The sequence below is a fragment of the Zootoca vivipara genome, chromosome 7 (assembly GCF_963506605.1).
Source record: "Zootoca vivipara chromosome 7, rZooViv1.1, whole genome shotgun sequence".
In the NCBI taxonomy this organism is placed as follows: Eukaryota; Metazoa; Chordata; class Lepidosauria; order Squamata; family Lacertidae; genus Zootoca; species Zootoca vivipara.
The window spans coordinates 32,925,836-32,951,499 of record NC_083282.1 but is presented as its reverse complement, the minus strand read 5'-3'; the positions used below and the strand labels follow the sequence as shown (position 1 = coordinate 32,951,499).

The 25,664-nt window shown below is 43.6% G+C and overlaps 1 protein-coding gene across 1 annotated transcript; it reads left to right on the top strand.

Moving 5' to 3' along the window:
- The first annotated feature begins 1,570 nt into the window (after positions 1-1,570).
- Positions 1,571-24,569, top strand: CTH (cystathionine gamma-lyase). Its single transcript, XM_035124127.2, has 12 exons — positions 1,571-1,955; positions 6,675-6,756; positions 7,312-7,407; positions 9,828-9,937; positions 10,756-10,887; positions 13,392-13,449; positions 14,410-14,487; positions 15,276-15,428; positions 16,233-16,354; positions 19,225-19,277; positions 21,897-22,035; positions 23,712-24,569. Exons 1-12 carry the CDS (start codon positions 1,788-1,790, stop codon positions 23,736-23,738), a joined length of 1,218 nt encoding a protein of 405 aa, XP_034980018.1. The 5' UTR covers positions 1,571-1,787; the 3' UTR covers positions 23,739-24,569.
- Positions 24,570-25,664: the final 1,095 nt, after the last annotated feature.

Sequence of the window (25,664 nt, the reverse complement as noted above, 5' to 3'; positions counted from 1 at the left end):
GGCTTGGATAGATCCATTGAATTCAATGGATATGCTAGGGTTGCCATACATCTGGAAATTTCCAGACACAGCTGGTATTCAGTGTCTCTGTGGAAATCGCTGAAATGTCCAGGAAAATCCAGACGTATGGCAACCCATGTCTGAAGTATAGATTTTGCAGAATTTCCTTAAAAACAGCTCAAAAACTTCATTTCCCCCCAGGTTTTGCAAAAAAACAAACAAACAAAAACTCAGTAACTTTTATTTTAAAAAAAAGTGCTCCACAACTTTTGTGTCCAGATTTTCACTTTTCGAAATATGGCAACACTAGGATATGACCAACATTGGTCAGTGAGTCTGCTCTAACCTACCTGGATACAACTAATATGAACAAACTGATCATAGCAGAAGCTTTTGAGAACTACAGTCTATATATACATATAAGGGTGGTGGTGGTGGTGTCTAACTGTAAGCAGTGGGGTCAGAAGCAAAGGAAATGCAGGAAAATACATGGCGAGAAAAACATACCGGTAGTTCATTTCCTTTGTTTTTAACGTCAAGTTTAAGAAGCAGCTTTGTCATGCTGGCCACATGACCCGGAAGCTGTCTGCGGACAAACGCCGGCTCCCTTGGCCTATAGAGCGAGATGAGCGCCGCAACCCCAGAGTCGGACACGACTGGACCTGATGGTCAGGGGCCCTTTACCTTCAGGCCTGGTCCCAGATTGGGGGTGGGGTGGGGTGGGGGGCTTGGAACAAGTTGCTCCCCCAGTACTCTCGAACCGCTTGCAACTTGTGAACTTGATTGGTGCTGGTGTATATTTCAAAATAGAAAATTCCAGCACTGCATTTGCCCTTTTCTTTTTCTAGGAGTTGGGGGGGGGAGGGGGAGGAGAGACACATGTTCAGAGAATTCAGGGAGGCAAAGGAGCCAACTCCTAGCGTCGGAGACATAGCTGTCAACTTTCGGATTTGAAAACAAGGGATCAGCAGCAGCCTCACCTGTCCCGGGGACAGTCTACGGTATATCTAACAATCCAGGATAGCAGTGGGAAACGGCGCTGGAATAAGGGAATTTCCAGCAAAAAAAAAAAGGGAAGACTGACACCTATGGTCCGAGATCCCAATAAAATATTTGAGGGCGACGGGGTTCCCCCCAAAGTTGATGGGCAATGTCATTCAAATAGTGTGCGTCTTGTGATCGGTTATGGGAAAGGGGCTTACCTAGCCCCCTCCCCTCAAACTTTTATTCAAGATTCCCTTACAGGGAGGTGTTCAGGGAGTTCTCTTGCCGCGATTGGACGGGCTGTTGTTCTCCTTCGCCAAAGCTTGCTTGGCTCGCTGGCGATGGCAGGCAGTGCACCTTCGCCCCAGGCCCCAGCCGACGGCCCCGCGGCGCCCTCTCCGCTCCCCGACCCCGAGTCCACCCCGGGCGCGACGCGACGCGCCTCCGCCGCTCGCCAATGAGGGGCGCCCGCCGGGCTAGCGCGTGGCGGGATAGGGCTGCCCCATCTCCACCCACCGCGAGGCGAGGCGACTCACTGGCCGGGCGGCTCGCCGGGGTGGAGCTTCTTCGCCCGCCTTAAGGCAGCTGCCCCTGCCAGACACAGGGAAGCCGGCGAGCCGCGGAGGAGAGAAAAGGCAATTCCGCCTGGAGATTGCACCAGCGCTCAACCTCGCCCTCGCCCTCGGACGTGCTCGAGCCAGCAGCATCCGCAGCAGCGACCCCAGCTCACCCCGCGGAGCCAAGATCCCAGTGCCGCCGCTCCTCCGACACGCAGGAAGGAAGGATCGCTTCTTGTCGCCGAAATGGAGAACGCGAAGCAGAGGCACGCCGGTTTCCTGCCGCCTTTCAAGCACTTCGCCACGCAGGCCATCCACGTGGGGCAAGAGGCCGAACAATGGAAGTCGCTGGCCGTGGTGCCCCCCATCTCCCTCTCCACCACGTTCAAACAGCAGGCACCGGGGGAGCACAGCGTGAGTGAGGAGGATGGGGCCAGCAAGGCTTCAGAGCCGGGGATGTGGGGGGAAAGGGAGGGACCTGGAGGGGGGGTCCTTCGCTGTCTTCACAGAATCGTAGAATTGGAAGGGGCCTCTAGGGTCATCTAGTACACCCTCCTGCGATGCTGGAATCTTTTTGCGCCACGTGGGGCTCGAACGCAGGACACTGAGGCCAAGAGTCTCATGCGTCTACCGACTGAGCTGTTTGCTTTAGTTAGGGGCTACCCTGCCTTATATGCTTCTGGATGCAACCTCACAACTCCCATCTTCTTTCTGCCAGCTCTCCGAAAACATCGCCCCCCTCCCCATCTAGTCAAGCGGACTCTTTCTGCCTCCCCCAAGCATCACACCTGTCTGTTCTGTTCAGATGTCTCACACACACACACACACACACACACACACACACACACACACACAAGAGAGAGAGAGAGAGAGAAAGATCCTAGCTTGCAGTTTATGAAGATTTTCAGTATATGTCTGTTACTGATTCCTACATCAAAAAGGCTAGCCCGTATTGGCTGAATTGTACATTTCATTATGATAATCCTCACTGAATTGTGAAAGTCCAGCAGAAGCACCTGTTGCCTATTTATGAGGCAAGAGGATGACATCGCCTCCTTTTTTTTATAATTTTGCCTTCCCGCTTTGCATTTTGAGGGCCAAACAAGACAATCCTGTCTCTTGTTTTTCCGCAGAGCAACTGCAGGTGTGTGATCATGATAAGGACTTTGGCTTGTGGGGAGGACCTTGTACCACAGCCCTGGTGAAAATTGCTCTCCTGCACCTGCCTTCGAAGCTGTTGTGCTTTGTTGCATGGTTGGCCCCAGGGGCAGCTTCCCTTCTGGGACAAACAGTGCTTCAAGAGGGAGAGATTTTAATTGGGACAGTAATATTGGGGGTGAGGTTAACCCCAGTCCTAACCAGGCACACTCTGCTGCTAGTTTGAAAAGCAAGAGACATGGGCATTTCAATGTGCATAGGAATGTACAGTTGTATTCAGCACACTTGAGTAAACCCACTGAAATTAACTGACCTAACCTACTCAGAGAAGGACTAACTTTGGATACAAACTTCAATGTATCCTTTAGTGTGGAACCTGGCGCTGGGTGAATGCAGGGGGGGGGGGAATTTGCAATAATTGCTTTGATCCCCTTCCATCAGTGAAAATCATTTCTATGCTTGGAAGGAGCGCTTTCATTAACTAAAGGCCAGATCAGGATCCAAGCCAAAGTCTTCTGAAGTAGGCCTATGTCTTGCTTTCCCAGAAAGGCAAGCTGAGGCGGCTTGCACACCTATGGAATTGACAGTGCTTGTTCACTTAGAGAATCTAGATAGCATCTTTGCATTCTAGTGTTTTCCCTGTTCTATCTTTTTTTAAAAAAAACAACCCACCCATTCTGTAGCAATGCGTTTCCAAATGTGGACTGGTATAGATAGCTCTGTTGACACAACTGGCAGGAGAAGTGACCTGTGATGTTCCACTTATCTGAATTACCTGTCCCACACCTGTCTCATAAAGGCTGAAATTCTGTAATTGAGCTATTCAGAAGATGCAGGCAGCAGTGAACTGAATAGGACTGGATTCAGCCTCTTCTTTTCTATTTCCCCACCATGGCTGATGGACAGAATCTTAATCTCGCCCTGTTGGATGGTTTTTTTCTCCATTATTTTTCCACAGCTTTTTCTTAATTTGACTCCTCCCCCATTTTTGCAGTAAAGTACAAGTGAGCAAATGTTTAACCTTTAAAGAACAAAAAACAAACAAACTTGGAATTGCTGCAAAATAATGCACTGTCCGTTTTTGCCTTTGCACAGACATGCTAGAATTCAAATGGGTAGTATGCAACACTATTATTAAGTGTCATGTGGAACCTCTGATATATTTTGGAAGAGTAAGATGCTCATGTGTGGAAGGGGGCTACAAAGGGTGTGTGTGGGTATAAATGTAAGTGTAAGCAAGCAATGGAACTCCAGACAGGAAGTGTGTTGCATCTGTACTATTTCATACACAGTTCTGTGTATAAAGTAGATACTGATTCCCTCTTTCTTTTTTCTTTTTCTTTCTTTTGCAATTTAGGGGTTTATTTGCTTTCTTCAGGCCTGTTTTGTTCTTCTAGGTATGGCAAATTTGGCATGTTATTTGAAAACGTTTTAAAAGCAGATCCTTGATTTAGTTTTGCCCAGCACATTCAGGCTGTGTTGAATTTCTGGACTATCATCCTAGTTGGGTTGCAAGAAAAAGCTGACTCATTTTTAACTCTGCAGATTCTAGTGGGCAGGGCCAAACAAACCCGCCTTGCTACACTGTCCTCTGCATGACACAAGACAATATGGAAATTGCATAAGCAAGCCGGCAGCTTTCCAGAGTATTGCATTACTCATTATGTATCTTGGGTTGAAAAAAACCTGTGTGTTTTAGAAGCAATGAAATGCCACGTTTCATAAAACGAACGAAGAGTCTCATGACATCTTAAAAGACTAAGTGGTTTATTTTAGCATAGTCTTTAAAATGCTACAGAACTCTTAGTCCATTGTAGCAAAAACAGCTATTCTTCTGTATACTGTATTCAGTAAGATACTTCATACTTTACTAGTTGACGTACAAGAGTTTAGCCAAGCAGGAAGTACAAAACCACAGGCGGAAAATATGTACAGTACATGACGTTCTGTTCAGAATAATTTGTTTCACTAGAAAGCATTGCTCTCTCCCCCACTCCAAGGCTGGTCAGCTTGGATTCCTAATTTGTAATTTTTCCCATCAAATATATTCAGGCTTTCAAGTAATCAATGCTAAGGCAAGAAGGCACTGTAACTATAATACAGTCGTACCTCAGTCTAAGAACAGTCCTTTTAACGAACAATTCAGGCAACATACTCTGCAAAACCGGAAGTAGCTACAGAACTTTGTTCCGGAAGATGAACGGAAGACGACCGGTGGAAGGGGACTGGTGGTGGGGTGGGAAGCCTCATTGGGGAAAGTGCGCCTCAGTTTAAGAACGTTTCCAGTGTAAGAATGGGCTTCCGGAATGAATTTAGTTAGTAAACGGAGGTACCACTGTGTATATATGGCTATAATGCAACAAAGCAACACAATGTACATGTGTGAAGATTGACCATGCAGCCAGAGAATTCCTTTGAAGTGTTGCTGCTGCAGCCATTCCCGTTGGCCAATGAAGGAAGCTGGCTGTGGTAGAAAACTCTGGAGATGATTCAGTTGCCTGTGGTTTTTGGCTGCTCTTGCAGTTCTCACCTACCTGCATTTCGTGACCCTGCCAAGGAAACAAATTCGTATGAAATTCATAAGCTGTTTTAGTTTTATGATTAGTGGACAGAAAAGGAGGCAATTAAACATTACGGTCATTTGGTTCCGCTCCTGCTCCTATGCTAAAGTCCTCCAGATGTTGTTATTCTACAGATCCCATTATCAGCTGGAGGTGATGGAAGCTGGAATCCCAACAACATCTGGAATTCCTCATCCTTGCTCTGAAGAGAATGGATCTGACTGGCTTGTGTGATAACCTAGAAGACAAACTGCTTCCCTAGCAGTTTTACTTCTGCCGCATTAAGAAAGCTTCCGCTGAGTCTCATCTTGGCCCTGAGCTCTCTATATATGTATTACCCCCCTACCAGTCACAGAACACTGACTTGCAGTCTAGGTCTTGTTTCAGTAACCCATTCCAATACCTCCTGTCCACTCTAGGAACACGGAAAGCTGCCTTCTACTGGGTCAGTCTGTCTAGCTCAGTTTTGCCTATCCTGACTGGCAGCAGCTCTCTGGGATTTCAGACAGAGACCGTTCCCAGCCTATGCTGGAAATCAAACCTTGGACTTTTGTGCCATGCAAAGTCCAACCACAGTAATTATAGCATTATCTGCAGGGCATGCAAGGTGCCTTACAAAACACAGGAGATTCAGCCTTGTTTTTGCATCAAGGTGTGTTTTCTGCATCCTCTTCCTTCTGCATCCTCTTCCTTCTCCCTTCTCTGGTCTCCCCCATTTTATACCTGCAAGAGAATTGTACTAGGAATGTGTGCTTTTTGAAATAAATCCTCCATTAGCTCTGCTGATGTTCTGAAGAGCAAACATTTCAAATGAGCCTTGCTAGGGGAAATGCAGGTCTTATAAATTGTCAGACTGGCACATGCTGCTTCCACAACCTGTCTTTGAGCCAAGTGATTGTTTGGTTTTGCTTTCATCCCAGCTGTCTGCCATCGGTATGGAAATTTCTTTCGGGAGAAAACTCAAGTGATAGCCATAGGACGCCCGGATGCAAAGAGGGATGGAGGACTTCTGTACCTTTAGTTGTTGTTTAGAACTGTTAAAGGGGCAGTAGCCCTGGGACTTTCAACTTAACTGTGTTGAAGCATTTATTAGATTGCAAGATTTAATCTGTTTCCATGATTTGACTTTTCATATAACATATTTTTTCCAGGAATATGGTAATAAAGGCAAATGGAAGGAAATATATGGAAACATTTTCAGGATTTCACAACAAAGAAATCTTAGAAGCCGCTTCCTTTCTCTTTTGATTTTTTTAAAAAAAGGGGAAACAGAATTCCTAATTTCATCTTCAGTTGGAGAGTCAGTATTTGTTTGGCCAAACTGCAGGTGTACATTATAAATAATTTGATCCCTAATAATTTGATCAACTATTGATGTATATTTACATTATTTTATTTTTGTTCTCTTTCATAGGGCTTTGAATATAGCCGCTGTGGAAATCCAACCCGCGATTGCATGGAAAAAGCTGTGGCAGCACTGGATGGTGGCAAGTATTGTAAGTTGTCAATATTTTCATTACAAAAAAAAATGATGATTGTCTTCAGCCAACAGTACACATAAGGTGCAATCGTAGTGTCTTGGAAAAGAGAAACTATTGATTTTTGGTTAGCTCTGATTCTGGTATCATGCTATGCAACAATGCAACTATCTTTGTATTTTATCTGTTTCATCAAACCTGGATAAATTACTTTTGGCCACTTTATTAAGGTATAATCCACATTTTCAGGTGTGGAATGCTTAGTTTGACACGGCTCATAACGTAAATGTCCACAATTATCTCCATAATATAGTGTTTTTTTCTAGACTCTTGAAATTATGGGTTCTAGATAAAATTGTTTGTTCTAGATAAAACTTTAATGGTTCTAGATAAAGTTGTTGTTACCTATTGTGTCAAAGCCCCATATCTAATCCTAGGTTTAGGATTAGATATTTAGGTATTCACAGTAAACTCTCCTTTGAAAGTGAGTTAAGTGCCACAAAACTGAAATATATTGAAGAATTCATTTGTTCACCTGTCAGATGTTCTTTGTTTATTTCCTTTTCCCGTTAGGTTTATCCTATGCGTCTGGGTTAGCAGCTACGGTGAACATTGCACACTTGCTGAAGGCAGGAGATACTGTTGTTTGCACAGACGATGTCTATGGGGGTGAGTGCTGTACTTGCATATGGCAGGTCTTAACTGTCCTAGATGTAATCTCAGGGTTGTAATCCAGAAGCATTTCGAAGATAATTAGCCGGAGCCTGCACACTTCAGCACTAAGGATGGCTTGAAAGTCAGAGTTATAACAGGTCAGACACCACAGGTGTCACTTATTATCTTAATTAATACTTCTTAGACAGAGCTAGTTGACACACCCGGCAGTGAGGCACTAACTGGTGTTCACATATTTGTGAATTAGTCCTCAGTCACATTGCATTCAGAGTCAATATTTGTCCCTTTCAATTGCTTGTATGCCAAATAAAACTTCCACTTTGGACCCTTCAGTAGCCTGTTTCCTGGGCATAATAATGGTTTCAGTTATTTTGACACCCAGCACTATCTAGTCCTCTGTCACACATGGATTTGCTGCACCTATTGTGCCCTTGAAATTAATAGATTTTTGTGCTCTCTCTTTCATTTTCCAAAGTCTTTAGATTGGTGTTCTTTCATGCAATGCATTGCTTCGTCATTAGTTGATCTGAACTTGCTCAGAAGCTTTTTTCTTTTTAAAAAATACTTCTTAATAATTCAAACCTATGCCCCATTGGGTTTTATTTTCTACATTGTATATTTTGCAAAGTATGGCTTGCACCATCCTTTCCCAAACTAGTACCCTCCATATGTTTTTGGACTGCAGTTCCCATCATCCCTGACCATTGCCAGTGCTGGCTGGGGCTGATGGGAACTGGAGTCCAAAACATCTAGAAGCCACGAGTTGGGTTTGGCCGACTTTAGATGCTATTGTAGCATACAACCCTGAATCTGTCTCTCTTCCTTCAGCTGCCAATACCAGGTTCCTTGACTTCTACCTGACGTGGAGTTCTCAACCCCAGTTGTCCTAGAGAGCCAGTGTGGTGTAGTGGTTAAGAGCGGTAGACTCGTAATCTGGCGAACCGGGTTCGCGTCTCCGCTCCTCCACATGCAGCTGCTGGGTGACCTTGGGTTAGTCACACTTCTCTGAAGTCTCTCAGCCCTACCCACCTCACAGGGTGTCTGTTGTGGGGGAGGAGGGGAAAGGAGATTGTTAGCCGCTTTGAGACTGCTTCGGGTAGTGATAAAGCGGGATATCAAATCCAAACTCCTCCTCTTCTTCTTCCTGGGACACAGTGGGGTACATTACACTCTCTAGATGTTGTCCCATGTATAGGTGTGCCCAGGAATTGGATCACCTATAGCGAGTTGCCTACCATTATTTGCTGTGTGAGTCAGGAACTACTGATAATTACTGATTTTCACCTAAGACAGTGTTTTCCCTTTGAAATAAAGTGGTGTCACTAATGTGTGTGAGGATACTGTGAATAATGCTTTAATATGGCTAAAGAGCTGCTTAAAACATAAATTGTCACAAGGTTTTGCTCTGCTGAACTTTAACACATACCCTTTAAAAACAAATACCTCGTAGGCAATAAACAGGAGTTGCAGGCGTTTACTGTATGATTTCATTGGGTGAAAGGTGGAGATCCCTTACCCGGAATCTCTGTGCTGTTGACTTTGCAGCTGCTGGTGCATAAACTTTCTGGGAGGACAGCCAAAGATAGCTTTAGGGGTAAGCAAAACAGGTATCCATTTACCATAGCTAAAAGCGAGGGGTAATCTAGGAATGAGTTCCCTTGTGACTGGGCCTCTCACATAGCAGTTCAAGCAGAGAAACATGTTTTCTACAAAAGCGGAAGATGGCATGGCTAGCCAAATGTTTCCTTCTGTCATGTGATATCGGTGGTTGTGCCAGTTTTATTCCAAGGAGCTATGATAAGTCAAATAGGGTAGGACTGAAGTCTAGCATGGCAACAGGAAGAGGGGATTTATGTAATCTTCTAAATTCTCTGTTAAGCAAATTTGTTAGCTTGGGAAACAAATATTCTTTCTAGGAATACTTAATGAAATCTAGAAGACAGGCAACATAGAGAAGCCAACATTCTTTGTTTAGACCAGTGTGGCTTGATAAAAGGATTCCATCCACGTTTGCAATGTTTGCTGAACTTTCAGAAAAGAAGAGATGCAGGTTGCAACCCTAAGCATTTTACCAAGGAATTAATCCTGGTGAGATTTGTTTCTTGATTTATTTGATGAAGAGGCCACCTTAGAACAGAAAGCAACCTTGTACCAGGTCACACTATTTACGCATCTCTTTTGAGACACAAAGGCAGGCTGCAGACATATTAATAACAAAAATATTTAGGATTGGGCTGTAAATCTGCTTACATGGAAGTGAGACCCTTTACAAACCAGTGGGGCTTGCTGTCAATGCTACTCTGGACACAGCTGTTGCTAAATGCCCTACCTTGTGTTGGTCCTTCTCTTTGTTCTGGTTTCCATTGCTTTCACCTTTAATTAATTGATTAAATGTGGGTCTTTTCATATCTTAGGTACCAATAGGTATTTCCGGGGGATAGCATCAGAGATGGGCCTGAAAGCTATTTTTGTTGACTGCACCAAACTGGAAAACCTCAAGGCTGCAATTACACCAGAGACCAAGGTAACAGAGGAATGCTCATAAAACAGTGTTTGCAACATGCCTGGGATGACTTTATTATATCAAGCCTCCTCGGTTTACAAGGTTTACAAGATTAAAGTGATAATGCTACATATCACTTATACTGACTGTGTTGGAGCAAACTCTTCTTTGCTTTAAGAGGCAAACACAACTGTATATCATGTAGCTGTCACTCCTGATCTCTGGCAAGTGCATGGTGGGCATTTGCCAATGTAAGCAGGTATGGTGTAAGTAATATGAAGATTATTTTTAACAAAACATTATTGGGTATGATAGGAATTGGGGCAGGATCGTTTGGATCTTGTCCATCCCCTCATGACAGCCTTTGGAACTCATTTGATGAACAAAACATGCACGATTGGTTCCTCAATTCTGGCAACAACAAGATGATCATTGGATTCAACCCAGGGAGTTTTCTGGGTTGGTTCCAGACACTTGAGGCTAGCACAGCTCACATCCAAATGGCTGCAGGTGAAGTTGAAAAGCAGGTTTGATGCCCAGGATTAAAAGTCCAGAAGTTATTTCCATGGAGCCACTTGTGATTGATTAATATGGAATAGTGAATATGCCACAACAACAGAAAAATTTGTTCAGTGGCGGGGTGGGTGGGTGTGCACACATGGATGGGTGTGTAAGCAAAAGACAAGCTCAGATTCTAACATATGTGATAACCTTTCCGTTCAGTGTTTCCTTGAAACATAGAAGAGAAAGGCAAGTTATTGGTGATATCACCAAAATAATATACACTCGTGTATCGTTGCATAACTTTCACTGACTGTCTGTCTTCTCAAAATAAACAGCTTGTCTGGATTGAAACTCCTACAAATCCAATGCTGAAAGTTGTTGATATTCAAGGTTGTGCTGACATTGTCCATAAGCATAAAGGCGTTATTCTTGCAGTAGACAATACCTTCATGTCTGCATATTTCCAGGTAAGCTGATTACCCAGTGCTGTCCCAGAAGTGCTTCATGCATATAGTAATTTTTTCCTTCTCAAAAAAACGGTATCGCAGGAGGGAACTAGCAGTGATGAACTCTTCTGTGTTAAAGTGACTGGCTCTGGTGCTGAATTTTGGGTATGTGGTTGACTTTTCTAGGGTGTGTAGGCATTTAATGGCTCTTCCGCATGACATGACACAGCCTGAGACATTTTCTGGCACACAAACCTGCTCAACAGGGGACACAGAGTTAATCTGGTAGATAGAGGGATATGTTTATTGTTTTCTAGAGCAAGCTGCAGCATAGTTCTATGCATGTTTACTCAGACGTAAGCCCCACTGTGTTTTTACTTTACACCCAAGCAAATGTATTTTGGATTGCAGCCCTTCCATTCCCATGTCACTGATCTGGTAAGAAGATGTGTGGAAGGTGGGGTGGAAATTCCGTAATTTTATGTGGAGTATTGGCTTTTTATTGATGATCCACTGATCTTTCATTTCTTTAATGGAATATCATATTTTTCCTGTTATTAGTAGATGAATACTCCTTTCAAAGCATAAACCAATTTTATATTTTATCTATTACTACAGATATATTAACTTCAAGGAGCTCAGTTAGGCTTACGTGGTTCTCTGCCTCTCCTTGTTAGTTTCACAACAACCCTGTGAATTAGCTTAGTAAAGAGACTGTGGTTAGACCTGAGTGCACTTAGTAGCTAAGTGGGGATTTTAAACCTGGTTTCCCGGGTCCTAGTCAAGAACTCTAACCACAACACCACACTAGTAGCCCTTGAAGTTATCTTCAAATTAGCCATGTGCTGGAGTTCTTGTCTCCCATTTGCATCAGATCTCCCTCCCCCTCTTTGCTGTATATAAGAATCTGCTGAGGAAATGAAGGTGTCCAGTAACCAGCCTAGCTAACATTTCTTCTGTGGCTATACTGAGAGGAGCTGCATTGCATTGATTAACTCTGTAGTGTTATATGGCAGTTATTAATAAGTAATGGCTTTAGCAATTCAATGACCCCCAGAGTTGCTGTGCCAACAACTAGACCTGTGGTGTGGAACAGTCAACATACTGGGCCAACTGCATAGTGAAATGCTGGAGACTGCTGCCGTGTGCACTTCGAGGACTTCACAGCACAAAGAGAAAGTGTTTCAGCTCGATAGTTTCAAAAGCAACAGAAGGGTCACTGCTAGTACATCACGCCAAGTTCATGTTACTGTTACTGTTACTGGTTTTGAGAAGTTGCAAAGTGTTTCGAGTTCAGCAAGTATTGGACTAACATGTTCCTTTTAAATTTTAATTTATACCTTGTGCATGAATTCCAGCAACCACGACCAAAAGATAAAAAAACAAACAATAACCTAGATATTGACCTAGCCATCTAACCATATATTTTAGCACCACTAATGTAAAGCCACTAATAACACAAAAATATCCACAAGAATGGAGAAACTGGTATGATAGAGTAAGAGGGAGAAAACATTATCGATTGAAGAAAAAAAATTAAGCAAACACCTCTTTGATTCATTAACTTAACAGTAGTGTTCATATTGGTTTTTTAAACAGTTGCATATGGTAGCATGTGATCATGTACTTTTAATTCCAATACATGCCAAACATGCACCATATTTCTATTAAGGTACCAACCACCTGTCTTCCTTCCCTTACCTAAGTTAGTGAACCCGATCATACGCAGGACGCACCAAATTCCTGATAGCTGTTGAAAACCTATTTGTATTTTCAGGCCTGCTTCCAGGTTGGTGGAGGGCCTTGGGGTTGGAAGAGCCCCTCAAGCTGCATTAGATGCAATGGCACTTACTTCTGAGTAAGCATGCCCAGGATTGCACCGGGAAGAAACAAAATACAGGGTTTAACTATGAAGGCGCAGAGTCTGTAATTTACCAACCTATTTGAAAACAGGAAGAGCTGTCATGGTTAATAATAATAATGCTACACTGAGACAGTGCTTGGGAAAAATACAAGGGTGGTAAAGTTGAAGGCCTTTATTCCATGGAATTAGAAGTCTGATGATGACGTGGGTCTATAATCTAGCCCCATTCTCCCTTACTAATCCTCCATGACCAAACATTCCAAATAGATTAGCCGATATAATAGAGGGAAGCAGTGTCCAATTGTACAATTTCCAGTGTGCCAGAAGCAGAGGATAGAAAAGAGGAAGAGATGCTATGACAGTTACAGTATTTCTTGGGAAAGAATGCAATTATTATTATTAATTAGGTCAGACCCTAATGGTTGGCTAAAACCAGTTGTTCTACATTAATTCCCTATGAGAATTTAGGGCAAAGGGAGAAAGAATACTTGCAAGAAGATACTTTAGCATTAGTCATCTTGCTTAAGAAACTCATATCCAGTTACGTAGGTAGTTCCCAATGAACAGGGATATGCAGTGTAAAATTCCTACAGCTTCTGTTTACAGATAATAAAGCAGTACTTTTTCATTCTGAATTCCTGTGTTTATTTTGTTGTTTCAGCGTCCTTTATCTTTAGGAGCAGACATCTGTATGTACTCGGCAACCAAGTACATGAATGGTAAGTGTCTGAGTGTTGTTGGAGAAAACTTCCATGTTATATTGATATTTACCAATCAACATTACAAACAGTCAAGGCTACCAGACCTAAAAGGCATTCTATTGTTTCTTTCTACTCTCAAGTTTTTATTTTCTTCATGCTGCCTTGAGGGGTGGGTGGGAAGGTTGTTTTATAGTAGAGCCCATAATGCATCTGGCCATCTTCTAAACACAGTAGATGTACACAATGGTTATTGTCTAGACTGGTCTCTCTTCTGAGGACTTCGTTTGATGTTAGTTTAACAACTCCACAAGGCAATATTGTATTGGATATATACTTGCCGAATGAGGAGCTCTTTCCTTTGAAGACTTTCTGCATTTTCATTCTTGCCCCGGGGTAGAAAATATTCCTCAAATGTTTGAAAAACTCATTGTGTCCAACTAAAAATTGCACCGTACAGGTGTGAAAGGAATCGTTTTGAGATGCTGAGGGGCTTTGCCAATGAGCATTAGGGTTCCAGCCAGTGCAAGCCTCTTACCAAAGAGTACTCACCATCAAGAAGAAATGTGGTGTCGTGCTTTGCAACAGGAATGCCCTCTCAATAAAAGGCTGCCTGGAACCCTCACCCTGGCCATTTAGGTTTCAGAAAAAGGCATTTCCTGACTTTTAAGAACTAACTGCTAATGTAAGCATTTTTAAAGCTTAGGCCATTTTCATTTGAATGGGCTGTTGTGTTTTAGTTTTCTTTTTGTGTGTTTTCTTTATTGTTTTTATCATTTAAAAGATGTGTGGTTTCTAACCACATGGTTAAGCGCCTTGTCGACATAGATCTATGTTGACATGAAGGCTATAAATTGGGTATAATTAATTACACAGGAAGCACGTAGAATGAAAGTGGGGAAAACAGCTACAAATTTATGTCTGACTTTTCTACTTAGAGGGCTGATTTGCCATTTTTCATCTGCCTCCTTGTTTTTTCAGGTCACAGTGATGTTGTAATGGGACTGGTTTCTGTCAATGACGATAATCTCCATGAGAGGCTCAGGTTTTTACAATATTGTGAGTACACAAAAAGATGTGATGAATGCAGGTTTCTGATACCTGCCTACTTAAATTCAGAACTGCAATTTTTGTGGTTTACGTAGTGCATTTGTTTTACGTGTCTATTTTACCCACAAAAAAAGATTTTGTGCAGCCTTTTCTACCATCCCACTTTCCTTGGGCGCAAAGAGATTTATTCTGACACCATAAACCAGTTTGCTTTCATGGGAAATTTGAAACTGCAGTGCTGAAGTCATGTTTCAGGCCTTACTAAGGCCTTCAGTTGAGTCACTCAATGTAGTGGGTGGATAGATTGTTTAATTTTGGGCCCTGGAGATTTAGATCAAAATCTCACAAAATCTTGATGCTCACTTTCTATCTCTCAATTTAGCCTTTCTCAGAGTTGCTGTAAGGAAGCATACATTACCTCAGAGGCCTTGGAAAAGCAATATGATAAAAATATATATAATATTGTTGTTTCCTTCTTTGCCTGGAGAGGATTCAAAGACCTAAATTAAAAACCACCAGGCAAGGTATCAGTTCCTGAATTTGAGGTTCCTGCTTCAAAACTCGGAAGCCTTAATAGCTGCAATGCTACCTGAATGCTATATTTTAACTTTTTGATTAAAACTCTGCTGGGGTTTGGGATTCTGTTCTGAACATGTGTCTATATTTTGATGAGCCAGCAGTACTGTCTTGCTGAGTTCCTCCTTATACTTTCCCCAACGGTGCTGAAAAACCTATTCAGCAATAAAGCCATTAGCAAAGAGGGTTACCTCTGTGTTTCCTTCTTTTTTCCCCCCTAGCTCTTGGAGCAGTTCCATCACCTTTTGACTGCTACCTTTGCAACCGGGGTTTAAAGACACTGCCAATCCGCATGAAACAACATTTCCACAATGCGCTGGCGATTGCCAAATACCTTGAGTCAGATCCAAGAGTTGAGAAAGTCCTCTTCCCTGGTAAGTTGGCTTTGCAGAACCTGGCAGGGGATATAAGCTCTTGCAAAAAAAGTGCCGCTGGCTGTAATTGGAGCAAGGAGGGAACCAAAGGAATCTGCATGACTAAGTGGGCTCTTCCAGCCCAGTAACTCTGAAGACTCAAATGACTGATAAAGGGTGGAAACAAGAAGTGCTTGTGAACGATTTGCTTCATATCTGCCTAGGGCACAGTTTGTTATTTGAATTTCCCTGCCATGCTCTTCTCCCTTTCTTCCTCTTTCACATATGTTCCCCACACATTCACAATCTTTACATGGTTCAATTGGTTTATTTCTTTACACACACTCATCCCAGGCAAGCCATTCAAAATCCTAGTCTTGTGCGTGAGGTTTTTTTCAATCAAATCTCTTTGAAAGTAAGATTTTATCTCATCTTTAATGAAAGCTCATCGAATTATGATACAGGCAAATGAGGTTGTAAAAAAGTCATCACCCTAGTGGACCCCTTGAAAGGGGTGGCAGCTGCCCCTTGGAATACGTAGTCAGCATGGGGTCAGGGGTTGTAATAGCAGGCCCTTGCTCCACCTTATGGAAGTGAACCTTGCAGAGAGACTTGTATAATGCAGTTTATATCACTTTTGTAACCAGAATTCTTTTATTTTTGAATAACAGCATTTTGAAACTTAACTCACTTTGAACCATAGCAATGAACAAAGTACATTTTATGTCTTGGGACTAGCCACTTCATATTTTAATAGATGGTGTGTGTTTTAAAGCAATGATAACCTAAATCTGGGTGCTTTGAATAATGCATAACTCATTTCAGGATTGCCGTCACACCCGCAGTACGAGCTGGTGCAACGCCAGTGCACAGGCTGCCCAGGAATGATCTCCTTTTACATTAAAGGAAACCTTGAAAGTGCCTCCACATTCCTCAGAAGCCTAAAGGTAAGAAAGAGGCCTGACTTGCATTGCTTCTGAAAGAGGAACGCTCCCTGCCCCTCACTTGTCAGGATATGGATGCTGTAAAAAACTTAGCAAGATGCTTCTTCCCTTAAAGGAAGCTTTAAAGGACGGGCTGTCCCCAAATGTAAATAACCCACCTCGTTATGCAAAGTGGCATTAATGACAGGGAAGGAAAAGGAGTATCTTAGAAATGATGTGTTCATTCAGGCAACTGCTGCTTGCCTAAGATATCACGTCGTGCCACCCAGGGCCAGCCAGCTCTCCTGTCTGGAATTTTGGAAGCAAGGGAGCCCTTGCTTATGTAACACTGGCATGGTGTTTTGAAATGCCTGGCATTAGTGCTGAGTCTTCAGAAGACACTTGTCAAATCAATGCCTCATCCGCATGTATCACTGGAAAAGTATGCTCCTGTAAAGACAGCTACGCAGTCATTTCTCCTGAATTTCTGCCAGCGGCGTATCATTCATCCTGGCTTGCGCCTGCTGGCTGTGAACAGGCATACTTTGGTTTCACCAAAAGTTGGCACCTAAATTAACAACAATGAATGAGCCAAGAGCTTTACTGTACTTCAGCAACAACAACCGAAGATATAAACATCCCACAAACTAGGGCTGGTTAACTTTTCCCTCCCTGCTCATTAAATGATCAATCTGATGACCAGGGGAGGGGGGCAGTTTGTATCCCCGTCAGGCACCGGACTGGGCAGATAGGTTTAAATTAGTACCCTACAATGCGGGTGGCACTGTGGGTTAAACCACTGAGCCTAGGGCTTGCCGATCAGAAGGTCGGCGGTTCGAATCCCCGTGACGGAGTGAGCTCCTGTTGCTCGGTCCCTGCTCCTGCCAACCTAGCAGTTCGAAAGCACGTCAAAGTGCAAGTAGATAAATAGGTACCACTCTGGCGGGAAGGTAAATGGAGTTTCCCTGCGCTGCTCTGGTTCGCCAGAAGCGGCTTAGTCATGCTGACCACATGACCCGGAAGCTGTACCTCCCTCAGCCAGTAAAGCGAGATGAGTGCCACAACCCCAGAGTCATCCGCGACTGGACCCTAATGGTCAGGGGTCCCTTTACCCTTTACCTTTACTGTGCTATGTCTAGTGAATACCTTTTTGCTGCTTCTACAAAAATTATTGGGGTCTTGCTGAGGAGGGTGTAACGGATTAGCCCTAGTATGGAAGATTTATTACACCCTGGATTAGAAAGAGTTAATCCATCTCCAACTTAACGGACAGCGCATCTTTTGGAGGTGGGACGGTTCCCGGTTCAAAAGAGGAGGGGATAGCCATTTGGAGAGGGAGAGGGGAGTGTGGGGACAAAGGAGGGAAGGAGAAGGGTGTGAAGTGAGGTTAGTGGTGGTTTAGGTTAGGCTTAGGTTAACTTGGAGTTAAAGTTTGACAGAGTTAGTGTACAACTGTAACTAAGTTTGTAACCTTATGAATCGTTAATGGGGGGGGGGGAAACCTATGTTCTCAAGAAAATAAAATTCAAGGAGAATCGTCTCAGTTGTTCCAGCAGCGTATCATAACTCACAGAGGTGGAGACTCAGAAGAGGGCAAAACTTACCTCAGGGAAAAGGGAGGGGGGGATAGTTTGTGTCCTAGAGTCACACAAAAGGGGCAATAGGGTGAAAACCTAGAGTGCCACAAATTTGCCAAGGTGAAAAGGCAAACTGATACAGTGGGGAGCCTAGCTGATGCGGGGGGGGGGACCTTTACTGTAGGCAAGGGGTTGTTCATTTAAGTAGCCCTGAGTTTTTATGAGATCAGGCCACGAAAGCTGGAATTAGACTCTCATTACTAAGAAGCCCAGAAGTAGTGAGGGGTTTATTTTAAGGCGAAAGGAGTTGGGTGGGGGATTGCTCCACCCCCTGGACCCCTTCGTCTCATAATTTATTGACAGCATCGGAGTTTCGTTGCAGAGGGCAGATTGGGCACCCCAAACCAGGAGGTAGCCACGCAGTCCATAAACAACTAACAGGAAAGTAATAAACCACCTTTGGGGGGCAGGTGGTAATATGTTCATCATAGTCATTTACCTCCATATTGCTTTAATTCTATCCCTGGCTGCTATAAACCAACCAAGCAAGAGGAGAATCGTATATCACTCCCAGAAAATGCTCAAACGCAGGTTTTTGGAGAGTCTCTAGGGAACGGAAATTTCACAAAAGCTCCTGAGAATGCCTGTTATTGTTCCCCTGATTGATTGCTCCTAGGTGGAAAAACCTGAAAAGCTTTTCCTGGCCTGTATCTGAGATTGCCATGGCACAAAGAGACAAACGTGGTCTCTGGGGCTGATGGGAGTTGTAGTCACCAGCTTGGCCAAGGCTGCTTATGCAATTACTATTAGTTAACTAGCGAGTTGTGCTCACCCCTTTTGGAATCCTGGGAGCTCAGGGGCCCGTAGGATTTAGTAGGGCAGGGCTGTGCTGAATATAGTGCTGCCTTCTCTCCTTGCCACTGCAGACCCATCCTTCCACAGCAGAGCAACAATTCAGTGCAGGCGTGGCAGCTACAGTCTCTTTCCCATGCCCTAGTACAGGCTTGCGGGAGAAGCCATATTTTGCCAAAAAAGATCTCCATGTCATGCAGAAAGGAAGGCACATTCTGGCATTTGCCATTGGCCAGGGGACGAAGGCCACTAGGAAGCTGCTCCCCTTCGCTCCCAGGAACAAGTTTGCTTCTGCTCCTCTCTGCCGGAAAGAGCATTCAGCCCCAGCTGACTAGAGAGCCGACAGCAGCAGACTCTGGCCTTTGCTATCTGTATAGGGAATGAGCTTCAAGTGAAAAGTTGAATGAATGAATGAATGAATGAAAGCTGAAATATAATGCTCTGCATTCTTCTTCCTTTCTTAAGCTTTTTACGCTGGCTGAAAGTCTAGGAGGATATGAAAGCCTGGCAGAGCATCCGTAAGTGAAGTTAATCTGAAATCTCTGTTGGAATCAACTATCCTTATTTTATTTTAAATCTCTCTTATATTTAATACAATTCAGACTATAACGAACATAATAATAATTTGGCCACAATGGCCAAATACTGTACTGTTCCCCATCATTCTTTCAGTGAAGGGAGTTTCTTTTTTTAATGTAGTAAATATATAACTTATTAATTCTTTATCTGAAGGGCTGATCCTTCAATGTAGTTGAAAACAATTTTTAAGGTTAAACTTTAGGTTAGGTTAAACCTTATTTATTTTGACTGCCATCATATCTTGCCCTTTTACGAAACAAGATTATTTACATCAGAAGTATTTTTTAATTTCTTTTGCTATTTAAAAGTCTTTATTAGTATCTAATTTCAAGCCATCTGCCAATACTCTTGATGGAGAGATAGAAAATTCTACTAAGCCCATAATAAACCCGTATCTATCCCAGATCCTTAACCAGTTAGATGTTTAAAGAAAATCATCTTGGCATGAACAGTTCTACCATTTTTATTCCTCCATAATATGGCTGTGTAGCGGTACTCAGATGCTTTCTCAAATAATGAACTGGCAATCTGCTGTTTTAAGCTGTGTACAGAGGAGGGCATGCTTGGTACAGGAAACTCTGCTGTAGAGCATATGACTTTGTAAAAGTGTGTGTTTTAACGATAGACATGGTACAGATCAGAAGCGTCACTTGATCACTTCTAAATTACTGCAGCTTTCAAATTACAGGAGTTTGGCTCTAGCATTTCTCTGCCTCTTAGGGAGATTTATAGCCAGGAAAAATGACTGGGCTAGTGAACACAATCTTTTTCCTGGATGTCATCCTGTGGCCATATTAAACTCTCTGGTTAATGAGATTGGCCTGTCCAAATTGGATAGAACCACCGCAGGTTCTGCTGCCGCTGTAGATATAATTGTATGTTTTAATTTTGGAAGTCCCTGTGAGACCTAGATGTGATGGAAAACAAGGTACATTAAAAAAATATAAAAAATTGCAAGCTGGACATACCCTGTTCCAAATCTCGTGGCAGGGCCTCTCATTTATCAGGGAAAACCACATTTATTTCTGGGTCTTCCTAGACCACCACAAAAGCCATGCCTCATAGTGTTCCACCTCTCTGCTGAAAACCTGACAAGAGTTGGCAGACTTGGCTGACAAGACACACCAGTATCCTTTAGGGTCTTGGTAGGAGTGAATATGTTTACTGTTGTCCTTGGAAGCTTTCTTGCTGCGTTCTGTCAAAATGTAACTTTTCCAGTCCAGGGCTGAGCTCTGGGAAAAGCTGAGCTTTATGGCAGAAGGATGAAATTGCTTCTAAAAGCAAGTGTATGGTATCAGTTGACTAACCATCATTACCCCCACCCCCAATTATGTTGCCAAGAAAACTCCCCCATCAAAATAGTAGTAGTAGTAGTAGTAATAATAATAATAATAATAATAATAATAATAATAATTTATTATTTATACCCCACCCATCTGGCTGGGTTTACCCCAGCCACTCTGACCGGCTCCCAACAGAATATAATAATAAAAAAGCGATAAAATATCAAACATTAAAAACTTCCCTAAACAGGGCTGCCTTCAGATGTCTTCTAAAAGTCAGATAGTTGTTTATTTCCTTGACATCTGATGGGAGGGCGTTCCACAGGGCAGGCGCCACTACCGAGAAGGTCCTCTGCCTGGTTCCCTGTAGCTTCACTTCTCTCAGTGAGGGAACCACCAGAAGGCCCTCGGAGCAGGACCTCAGTGTCCGGGCCTTACGATCTATCTATCTATCTATCTATCTATCTATCTATCTATCTATCTATCTATCTATCTATCATCTATCATCTTCAAGGCAAACAAATGCAGGACTATACTTTAAAACAGTTTCTTTAAAGGCAGACAGCTTGCCTCAAGAACAGACTGAACACCACACGAGTGTTTTGATGAGCTGGTGTTTAGGTCTACTTCACTTGCAAATTGGGCTCAACTGCAAAGAATTTGCTGCGAGACATGTTTTCATACTGCACCTGTCCTCTCCCTCTGTTTTCTGTGGCCGCCTGCCTGTTTGATGCAGTGTGCCAGTTCAGAAGCTCTCAGAACTGGCTGCCGTCTAGAAAACTGCTTGCTTCTAGCATAGCAATTCCACAGCCTTCAGGAAGGTGTCAGTGCCATCATCCCAGAGCACTTGGCATGGATTTGAGGCCAATAAGGATCAGAGTCTGTCTCTTAAAGGGAATGCATTGGTATTTTGCCCGTGGATTGATAGCCGCCTCTCTCCTGGTTATGTGAAATTCTTTTTAACTGTTGCATCTGGAATGACAGGCCATACCCTCCAACATTTCTCTCATGGAAATAGGGACATCCCATTCCATGTTGAGAATTTTACTTTTTAGACCCCACACATCTTACTAGGTTGCCCCAGCCACACTGGGCAGCTTCCAACATATATAAAAACACAATAAAACACTAAAAAAACACCCTTCCCTATTCAGGATTGCTTGGAGGTCAGATAACTCCATACCCTCCAACATTTCTGCAGTGAAAATAAATCAGGTACGTCCCTGGAAAATAGTGACACTTGGAGGATCTGACAGACTATCTATTCTTGTTTAGTGCCATCATGACTCATGCCTCAGTCCCAAAGGCAGACAGAGATGCCCTTGGGATCTCGGATACGTTAATCCGCATGTCTATCGGTTTAGAAGACTCGGAAGACTTGTTAGAAGATCTGGACCAAGCTTTGAAGGCCGCGGTAAGTGATTTCAGCTATGGAGAAATGTAGAGGTATGGTTTTTGCTTTTTAGCTCCCCCACAGCTTGAGACGTCAATAGTAATTCTGATGAACCCTCAAGTTACATTTGTCAGATAACTTGACAAAACACAGCTAGTAGCGAGAAATGAAATGTTTTGCAGTAAGCTCCCGTACTATTTCTTACTATGCATACTACTGTGTTTTCCCCTTTTTAAGACACCGTCTTATAACTTTTTTTCTTCAAAAAAACACAGGGTGGCTTACTTTCGGTGGGATGTCTTATTTTTTTATTACTGGTATGGTTTTTACGGCTCAGGGCACTGCTGGGCTCTCTTGAGTGCTCGGCGCTGCAGCAGCCACTGGTTTCGAGTGGCGGGGCGGCAGGCGTCTTTGGCCAGGCGGAGGCCGCTGGCTCAGACGCTCTGCCCGCCACTGCAGGGCACTCCAAGCTCCTTGGCCGGGCCAAACAAGGAAGAAGCAGTGAGCCCAGCGGTGGCGGCAAACACGGAAGCGGCAGGGACGGCAGTGGACGAGAAGGCGGAGCACGGGGATGCAGCCAGCAAGGCGGGAGTGCGATCAGCTGTTAAGCGGGAGCTTTTGGAGCGCTGCTTCACAGCTGATCGCGCTCCTGCAGTGCCGGCCGCATGGAGTGACTCTGTGAGTGGAGGTGCCTGTGGGGGTTGGTTTCCGCGGCGCGGAAGTATGGCTTATTTTCGGGGTATGTCTTATATTTCTCAAATGCTTAAAAACTCTGCCATGGCTTACTTTATGACTACGTATTTAAAAAAAAGGGGAAACAGGGTATATAGCTCCATGATTACTGAGCAGGCTAGCTGAGCATATTAGCGAGGTGTTGGGGTCAAGTCCCTGCCCCACTCCATGCCATGCACACATTCCAACTTATATTCACACACAGCCCATACACTCCTATAAATACGCATGCAGGCACACTATTCTAGGGGCTACCAGCCTTCTGAGGCCAGCAGGCCCATTTTGAATTTGGCTGCCATGGGGCCATGATATAATGGCGGATGCGTTGAAAAGAACAGCAGGCGAGGCACAACCACAAAGAGGTGTGGGCATGCAGATGGGGGGGGGCGGGAAGGCACCTACATCTGTCACCACTGGACTTACTCCCAGAGGGAAGCTCTTTTGCACTTCTGCTCTGTTCAGAATAGGAGGAAGGTCGGTGTCCAGTCCTGGAAGACAATGAAATTTGGGCATGTTTCAGGGGCACCCTCAGAGTAAGACAGGCTGAGCCAGTGCAAACAAGGAACTGAGCAGGAAGAGCAATTTGTGGATTTCTGAGGGGATGTTTACTAGACCTGTTGCGGGTGCCATAGGACTTTATGCCTACCGAGCATGAGAACTTGACAAGAAGGGATTACTTGAGTGATAACGGCACTGAAGACTAGCTTTAGGCTAAATGACTAATAAAAAGCCTGCTGAATTTTACCGACAACTACACTTCTTTTGCAAAGCGACCGAGATGCCTTCCTCATTATTCTGCCAGATTCCTTTCCCTTTCACATAGCAGAAAAAGGCAGCTGGGAGTTTGAAAGCTTCAACAGTGGATGAGTAGCACAGTGTGTTCCAATATGAATCCGATCTGCGATTAGGTTGAGTCATTCAAAGAACAATAGCGATAAAATTTCACTTGCTTTCTCTTGCCACAGGTTCCCGATTACAGAATCTATAACTAGGAGTCTTGGCATCACATTTGATTCCTGCACATCTGTAGTACAAATAAACTGGATGATCAGCTGCTCATGAACTTCGATTGGATTAGATTTCCTGATGAAAATGAAAACGTTGGTGTTTTTGGCGCCCGGAAAGGAAGCCTAGGATATCTGTTGACTCCACAACCCCCTTTTTTTCCAAGAAGTGTCTTCCGGGGTCATCTCCTCATTGTCTGGTTCTTCTGATTTGAAAACAAAAAGAAAGCCACCTTTCTTGACAGCAGTAGTTCCCAGGTGACTGTGGTCCACACTCAGGAAGATTGTGCTCAATCATACATTTATATTTAAATATAAATATATTTAAATTCGTGTGGCCTAATAGCTAAAAGACTGTGCTGTGAATCAGGAAGTCCCTGGTTTGAATCTCACCTCAGTTTGAATCTTGCCGTAGGGAAGCCATTCACTCTCGGCCTCAGTTCCCCCCCCCCAAAAAAAATCCACAATACTGGGTTATTGTAGGGATCACAACTAGATAATGTTTGTGAAATGCTCTGAAGTATTGAAAGGGCTATGCCAATATTATTATACTTGATTATTTTGATAGAAAATTGCCATTGTGCCAGCATACTTGGTCTCTTCTTGTCACTGTTATACAGGCTGCTGATTTATATTATTGATTTTAAATGTTAATAACCGACTTGGAAAAAAGACTGCTGCAGATGCCAAGTGTGGATTTTAGATTGGTTCCCGCTGTGTTTCTCCTGTGCAATATTGGAAAATGAAGCAAAAAAAAATCGATTGCATGGCACCCTATGCATTAGGTTTTTATCTAAAATAAATAAATATTGAATTTGCTTTGGTTTCTGCTTTTAATTTCTGTTAATATAGATCTAAACGAACTCTACAACCCTATGATTCTATAACCACCTTTTACGGTAGTTACATTTTGTTGTTGACAGTTCTAGTTTTGAAGTCTAAACTTCTTTTTTTTACAATATCCAAGAACGTTTCCATAAAAGACAAATTTCATGGTCATCTGCACTATTTTTGTCGGTTTTATAAAGTTGAATGATTGCTTGGGCCCATTTTTCTGAAGAAACTAAGAGGAAGAAGGCTTGGGTAAAAGCTCAATATTATAGAGGCAGAATATTTTTCTGTGGGTGTGGCTGCATAAGATTCATTTGCAACTGACCTTACATGTGGGTGTGCTTTAGCTAAGCCTGTGGTTCGTCCTGTAGACACACCTGCTGTTCTGGGAGCTGGTTCCTTTGGATGCCTTAGTCCCTTTTGCTGTCTTTCATAGTACACCATAGCCTAGGTGATATAAGTAGGGACAATATTCGATGTCTGTGGGGTGATATTTTGGAGACATCCTAATCCGTAATGCTCTCAGTGGGGAAAAGCTAGGAACGTATGCACACATCTGCACCCCCACCCCATGGATAATTTATATGCTTGCAGAAGAAGAAGAAGAGTTTGGATTTGATATCCCGCTTTATCACTACCCAAAGAAGTCTCAAAGCGGCTAACAATCTCCTTTCCCCTCCTCCCCCACAACAGACACCCTGTGAGGTGTGTGGGGCTGAGAGACTTCAGAGAAGTGTGACTAGCCCAAGGTCACCCAGCAGCTGCATGTGGAGGAGGGGAGACGCGAACCCGGTTCCCCAGATTACAAGTCTACCGCTCTTAACCACTACACCACACTGGTTTGCAGTTTTTGCTGCAAGAGTCAAACCACAAAAATACAGTGGTGCCTCGGTTTGCGACCACAATCCGTTCCGCGGAGCTGGTCGCTCCCCAAATCAGTCGCTCGCCGAAGGCACGCTTCAGTGCATGTGCGAAGCGCCGATAGAGTTCTTCTGTGCCCACACATGCTGCGCAGATCGCTTCTGTGCATCCGAGCGCCACGGAACCTGGATGTAAACACTTCCGGGTCTGCGGTGGTTGGAA

Excerpts from the sequence above, each read along its gene's own strand:
- CTH (XM_035124127.2), top strand. The coding sequence starts at position 1,788 with ATGGAGAACGCGAAGCAGAGGCACGCCGGTTTCCTGCCGCCTTTCAAG. Across the intron at positions 7,408-9,827 it reads CACAGACGATGTCTATGGGG|GTACCAATAGGTATTTCCGG; the intron begins GTGAGTGCTGTA and ends TTCATATCTTAG. Across the intron at positions 10,888-13,391 it reads TCATGTCTGCATATTTCCAG|CGTCCTTTATCTTTAGGAGC; the intron begins GTAAGCTGATTA and ends TTGTTGTTTCAG.